General features: G+C 38.3%; 1 protein-coding gene across 1 annotated transcript; it reads left to right on the forward strand.

The window, feature by feature from the left end:
- The first annotated feature begins 766 nt into the window (after positions 1-766).
- Positions 767-6,326, forward strand: LOC139962108 (uncharacterized). The gene is made up of 4 exons (XM_071962004.1): positions 767-927; positions 2,401-4,372; positions 4,778-4,857; positions 5,562-6,326. The coding sequence occupies exons 1-4, from the start codon at positions 925-927 to the stop codon at positions 5,565-5,567; spliced, it is 2,061 nt and encodes a 686-aa protein (XP_071818105.1). The 5' UTR covers positions 767-924; the 3' UTR covers positions 5,568-6,326.
- The last annotated feature ends 1,259 nt before the right edge of the window (positions 6,327-7,585 follow it).

The following is a 7,585-nucleotide window of genomic DNA, read 5'->3' on the forward strand; positions in this document are numbered from 1 at the left end:
GTAAGATCGTTGCAACGAATGAATGCAGACATTTTGGTAACCTCGAAGTGAAGGTTTCTACGGTGATGACGTAGCTTATCCGACCAATCATGAGCGACTATTTACACATTATTGCAAACCTGTTTGGGCCAACAAAAGACAACTCTCTTCCCGTGGTAACCCATTCAGACCCTGCAAAAATCCCCCATTAAGATATTTTTGTGATCCAACTAGGACACGCAAGTTATTTCCTCCATGTCGAAAACAATTTCAGGATTTGGCACTCTCGCAGAACTTCTGTCGGGATACGTCAACTCCATACATAATCTTCACTACACAATACCCTTCTTATGTATAGGACACTTCACGACCTGGCGTCTGTGACTAGTCACCTAGGAAAAGAAAAACTATACGTCAAACTGCATTTAAAGGCATATTTAGGCTATAAATTTGGTCTATAACGAGTGCTACACGCAAGGTTGTACTAAAAGCTGTCGAAGGGAGGGTGGGTGTTGGTGGGGTCGGGTATTCACCCACCGAATCAGCCAGTTGTATACTTTCTTTCTATTTTTATTTGTAACGTTAAACGAAGAGTCATAATACTTAAATTGATTAATGCTGTTTAGAAAACATCTAAAAAAAAAATTAATCGAGAAGGGAAATGGTTTGGCTAAACTACGACAAACAAACCTAAATTTCACACACCAAAAGGGAATTAAATAAGTTCAGGTCGAATGTTTTCATGGGGCGCCCGCTTTTCTGGCTTTGTTTGCGTGTCACACATTTCTTCCTTATTAGAGCTCGCTTACGGATTGGCTAAAGATGCGGTGCTGTGCAGTTATAAACACTCGTGTCGGTGCCAACGATATGACATTTGCAGTTCAGATCTCATATGTCAAAGTTAAGCTTTCTTCAACATATTCATCTTAAAAGTGAATCCATTAAATGGTAAGTGAACTATCTTGAGGTTTTCTTCCCTTAGTGCTTTTTCAGTCTATTTGTTTTTCAATGTCAATTCTAAGCATTAAAATGGCTCACAGCCTCAGAAATGGCATTTGGTAACTTGTTTTACAATAGTTGTTCACAAAGCAACACATACAGTAGAAATGGATCTCTTTTATTATAAGCAAATGGCTTTCTCTGTAAAAAAAGGCAGTAGGATAGCGTCTAGGTTTGTTTATAACTACACTATTTCATCTATTATGTAGAATTTGAAGCGGTCTTAAATATGAAACTTTATCTGCACTATCAATTTCAATTGCATGTATTAGTGTAAAGTAAAATGAATAATATATTTCAGTGACAATGGCTTCAGAACGATTTCCGCTTAGGTTGCTAAAAATACCAAAATAATTACCCACTGGAGGGAGTTTACATTTATTGTCTTTATGTGGTTCGTCCAAGATAATTATCATCAATTATTCATGCTAAATACTTCGTACTGCATGATTTACATACTGTAACACCATTAAAAGTAAAAGCATCATGACAACAGTGACTCGTATCTTTGGCATGAAAATGATGTTATTTGTTTTCCCTGAGTGGAGGCTGACTTTATTACAGTCGCACTATTTCTAAGTTTTCTTTGAGTCTAAGTACCCTTAGCGGGTAAACTGTCTGCAATCATCATCAAACTGGAAAACATTAGTATCATCTGCAAAAGGACTAGCAGAAACGTTTGTCATCGCTTTGTGAATAACATTGAACAAGGAAGAGCAGGGATCCCAGGAAGGATCCTTGGGGGACACCGTTAATAACGTTTAAGTAATTAGAGTAATTAACCTTTACATAAATACATTGCTGTCTGTTGTGTAAATAGCTAGCCAATGTATCATATGCCTTACCACGAACACCATAGTGATATAATTCCATTAAAGGGATACATTTTTACCGACTTTGGCAACCTTTAGCACATCTGGGTAAATTTTAACTTTGAAATACATTGTTAAAGACATGAGATTAACATATCACAGGGACACAAGTGCTGGAATATTTTGTGCACGAACGAAAAGAGCACTTTCCTGATTGCGTGTGTTGTGTGTGTTGTATTCACGTATTATTGGTGAGCATTCCAGACACTGTTAAGATGAGCATAAAAAACAAGAACGTAAATATCAATAATCAACACGTCAGGAGTTTGTTGACATATTGCACTTCCTGCGAAATAAAATAAGAACAGGAGAGTAAGTTGAAGTATTTTAGAGGTTGTTTTATCAGGTTTGAAATAGTCGAGTCAACTACGTCCGTGTAAACGGTATTCTGATTGACAGAGAATAGTTCATACCGAGAGATTTCGGATATCGAAATGTTTTGTTCACGATTAATGTTCGTTGGCTTTGGTCATTCTGTGAATTTGAGATCATGCAGCACTAACGATACATTTAATGAAGAAACATTATCTTACCTTCTTACTATTAACAGCAACGAGGAATCAACATGGGCCACCTCTCTTTTCTTCTAATCCTGGCTATAGTCTGGTGTGTTGATGGAGCCAAAACATTGCCACAAAAATGTATTTTTGATTGGACAATCGACTGGGATCGCCCATCAACCGACTCTTTGCCCGCAGTCTTGCCATTTGAAACTCCTGGAGTGATTGTTTCTGGGGATATCGACATAACTTTTTCTGAATTACTGGAATTCACGGGACTATTGTGGAACGCCAGATCGCCGCTAGAGATAACGGGTTTAATTTGCCAGAACTACGGACCTTACATCTATTCAATGATGCCAGACGAGACGTTCCGGGCAGAATGTAATCAAGTCGTCACAGCGCTCGATAAATCGACCGAGATTGATATTTCCACAGATTGCATAACAATGTTTGAAACATTTCATATTGATAGCGGAATCTCTGATCTGGTTAATCAGTATCTAGGTTACAATTACTATTGTCAAACACCTACAGACGATATCATCTTTGACTTTTCAAATGAAGGCTTCGAATGTGGACTCCAAGAAATCGCAATCGTGAAAGCCCTCGATATAATCGAAGTGGCTTCGAGGGTAGCATTCGATCTGTTGGATTGGCTTGGACCTTCCCCGTTCTCAGCTGATGTATACGGGCTCTGCTCCGCATTGAGACTGTTGAGTAATATGCAGATTGATGACATTCTGGGTGAGGTAAAGTCAATTGGTAATTATGTAGGTGCCGAGGCGCTAGAATTATTCAATACCGTTGACGGTTGTGACTCTCTCAAACAAACTTTGCAGATTATTGATCAGGCGATTTATCCGGACCTGCAGGAGGGAATTTGCGATTTCTTTGCCGGTAATCCCTCTCAAGAGGAGTATGAAAGCAAAGCGGATGACATAATTGACAGTATTTTATCAGTTCTAACCGATAGAGAACATTGCATCAATATCGTAAAAGTGTTGACAGAAAATTATCCAATTGAATTATCATTTTTCGAAAATGTCACAGGCTTTGACATTTTCATTAATAGTGAACAGGAACGTTTCTGTGCCAAAATCAAAGAATCTTTTTCCCGCAGCTCGCAGTACACTCCCTCGCAGTACGTCTTTCCCGAAAATATTGCCATTGATTATTTTCAATTTACCGAGCCTGGAGAGCTACTACCTAACTTCTATTTTACGAATGCTCTTGACGTGATCGGAGCATTCTTCAGATCTGACACTGTTGCAGATGGCATGGGGGTGCTTTGCACTGTGTTTGAGCCTCTTCTGACTGACGAGCTTGGATCTGATGATGTCATTCAAATATGCAAAACGTTCGAAAAGGGCGATAATGTTGCCATTGAACGGCTATGCAGGGAATTCACTGTTCCGTTGTCATTCTATAACCCACCTCCGACATCATTGAGAGTTCCTACTGTTGACTATGTAATAGTGACTGGTGTGGACGCGATGAGGAACTTATTCCAATTAGAAGAATTATCTCCACAAAGTGTCTGTCGAGCTTTGGACAACTTTGCCTCTTCTCCAAACAACCTACAATCCGTATTTCGTCACATCCTAGATGCGTATATCACAGAACTGCTACCAATAGCAAGCGATATTTGTAACGACTACAACAATGTCATCAACTTCTTAACAGATGGCCGCGATCAAGAAATTACTGTTGAAGTTACCGATCTAATTTCCAAATACCTTGGATTTGCTAATCGCAACGATCTTTGTAGAATGATTTCTGATGGCATTGATGAAGAGTCGGGTCGTGCCAAAGACGATTCAACATCATTTTTTGTAGACGAAGCGCTCATGGTCTTTACTAATAAGAAGCGTTGTACTGAAATAATAGACAGATCTAAAGTTTTCTTCAGAGATGCGACAAGCACAGACGCAGATGAATTTATTAAACTGGTGACTGGTTATGCAACCACAGAAACACTTTGTGAGTCTGTGACGTCGTCGTTCGCTGATGAATGCTCAGGTGAGTGATAGAAACTGAGCTAGTTTATACGTTAGATGTATGTCAATATCATGATAACTTTGGAAAGTAGCTTTACAACTCAGTGTTGTGATTACTTGACGATGATTAAACAATCATGGCTAATCTTTATCTCGGCTTATAACTACAGATCACGTCATTTCCAGCTTTGACGTTGTGGTGATTAATTCAATGACAGCAATATAACAATTTGCTTTGCAAGAGTTCGTCTTAAATCACAATCAAGAACAAACTGTGTGTGTGGGTACTTTGTTAAAATACTTTCGAAATCACTGGAACATGCGTTGTAATGATAAGTTAATGAAAACAGCTCAGTTCAATCAGATTCAGAACATTTCCCAAATCACCTTACAAGTAATATTATTTTGTTATGGACTGTTCCCACAGGTACGACAGCTACTCGCATCTACTCTCCTTTTGTGATGTTGGTTATACTCCTTGCATCTGGTGTGTTGCGCAGTTTTCAGGTAAGTAACACTACACTATGCTTAATAGTTTCTACAGTTATGATGTCTCTGCAAACTTAAAATAATTACATTTACTGATGGTTGTACGATTATTTTTTTTCTTCCAATTGAACCAGACTAGAGTATAACTAGATGAAAGCACAATGTAGACTTTAGAAGACTGAGGGACATTTTTTTCTGCGTATGTATCGTGAAAATAAGTCCTGTACCGGTCTTTACGTATGTTTTTAAAGGCATTGAAGACTCGCCCCAAACCGCGTGCGGCCCTCTGAAATAAGTTACATTTCCGTTGCTTGCAAGTGAAGTTTTCTTCTTGTCGCTACAAAATGCAGACAGTAATGAAACGTGACACCTTGTTATCTTTTATCTGGACCTGAGATCAGGGAGTTCCATAACAACTCCCTGCTGAGATGTCCATCGCTGCTATGTACACTGTGTTGCGGGTATTAACCGTAGCTGCATGTAGCCGTAGCGCAAGGAAATGTCCATCTATTCTATTAGTTGAGGAAATAACAATAACATTGAAAGGAATCAACTTAGGGATTAGTTTTGACTGACTTACGTAAAGATTAGTAAGTTTGTAACAAGCTTAAAGCAGTTAACTATCTAAATAATCCAAATGTATAGGAAAGACTTGTATTATGTATCATTGTTTACAATAAAAATCAAACTTTTGTATTTATTCTGTACTTTTCTCTTTTCAGATTTAAGCTGAACATTTCTCGGTGTCACTATTTTTGCTGTCGTCACTGTTTACTTGCTTATTTAACTTTGATTTTTTACCTGATTATAATATCTACTTTCTTACTACATGTTCTATTGGACGCGAGGCAACTAATAACAGGGATAACCGGAAGAAGGAAGGAGAGGGGGCCATTACATTTGGTCCTACACCTGATATTGATTAGGCCTAGCTTCTACAAAGACATACGGTATATATAACCTCCAAGCTAACAAGATAGATTCAATCAGAGACGGACTTCATAGACGGTTATATGCAACAAACTGTTGTATGCAATTTCTGTGTTATATACGTGTCTAGATATTCCATTTGAGAACAGTATACAACATACGGTGGCAAAGTGACACATATAAGTGTGTGATAATCACTTGATCACAGTGAACAATAAAGCTAAAAGTATTGAATGATTAAATTAAAAGAAAAGATGATCAACTTAAATACAAAAGCGCACCATTTACATTTTTAGATAATTTTTTCAAACCACAAGCCACACTATGACTCATTACGCAGATTTTTAAGTCCATTTTGTTGGACGGTTTGGTTAGAGTTCTAGTTTTGGTACACTTTTTAATGTCATTAATTTCATAGTCTTCTCAAAATCTTTGTGAATATTTCAATAAAAGTATTTGACTTTAGGCTGTAGTTTTCAACTTATTTTTAAGTGGCTTTATGCGGTTTTTCTTTGCAGTTTTAATTTTTTGGATCAATACAGAAACCAACAACTAGAGTATCAGCACTTTTCATTTTTTTTAGTCTTTGTATATCACAACAGGAATTTCACTTCAATATATCATCATGCGTTGTGCGGATTCTCATTGGTATAGGGTGGATGAAAATGGTGGTATATTATGTATGATGAAGGTGGTATATGGTGGATCATGATGGTGTCATAAGCAGGATGAAGAAGGTGGTGTAGGGTGGATCAAGAATTAAGATGGTATAGGGTGGATCAAGAAGGTTGTTTAGGTGGATAAAGAAGGTGGTATAGGGTGGATCAAGAAGGTTGTATAACGTTAATCAAGAAATCGGCGTAAGGTGGATCAAGAGGGTGATATAGAGTGGATCAAGAACGTGATATTAGGTGGATAAAAAAGGTTGTAAAGTGTGGATCAAAAAGGTGGTGTAGGGTGGATCAAGAAGTTGGTATAACGTGGATCAATAGGACGGCGTAGGATGGATCAAGAGGGTGATATAGAGTGGATCTAGAAGGTGGTATATGGTGGATCAAGAAGATTATATAGTGTTGATCAAAAAGTTTGTATATGGTTGATCAAAAAGGTGGTATAGGGTAAATATTAAAGGTGGTATAGGATGGATCAAGATGGTGGTGTAGGTGGATCAAGAAGGTGATAAAGAGTGGATCATGAACCTGAGAAAGGGTGGATCAATAAGGTTGTAAAGTGTGGACCAAAAATATGTTGTACGGTGGATCAACAAGGTCATATAGGTGGATCAAGAAGGTGTTGTAGGGTGGATCAATAAGGTGGTATAGGGTGGATCAACAAGGTGGTATAGGTGGATCAAGAAAGTAGTGAACGGTGGATCGAAAAGGAGGTATAGGGTAGGTCTAGAAGGTGCAGGTGTCGAAGAATACATTATGCATTGTGCACAAGGCGGTCTGGGTTATCATGTACCGATTCAGTGATCCAACGTCGGCTCTAGGTCACCATAAACGTTGAGCACTTGGCGCCTCGTACGAAACTAGAACCTTTTGCGATCAAGAGGAAACTGCAACCTTCGGCTCCTCAAAGAGTCGGTATCTTCGACACCTCTGACAAATCGTAGCACCGGTTCCGGGCCAGTAAATCGGAACCTGCCAAAATGACAGAAAATTACTATTAGAACCATTGTCTCGTTGGAGACGATCTTTTACCGAAGTGATCGAGAGCTATTTGCGGCCTCACCCGTCCCTTGGAAATTACTCATAATATTTAACATAATATATTAAATATTGCAATACTCATCTTTACATCATAAAAAAAATAG

This window comes from Apostichopus japonicus, chromosome 3 (genome assembly GCF_037975245.1).
Source record: "Apostichopus japonicus isolate 1M-3 chromosome 3, ASM3797524v1, whole genome shotgun sequence".
Taxonomy (NCBI): domain Eukaryota; kingdom Metazoa; phylum Echinodermata; class Holothuroidea; order Aspidochirotida; family Stichopodidae; genus Apostichopus; species Apostichopus japonicus.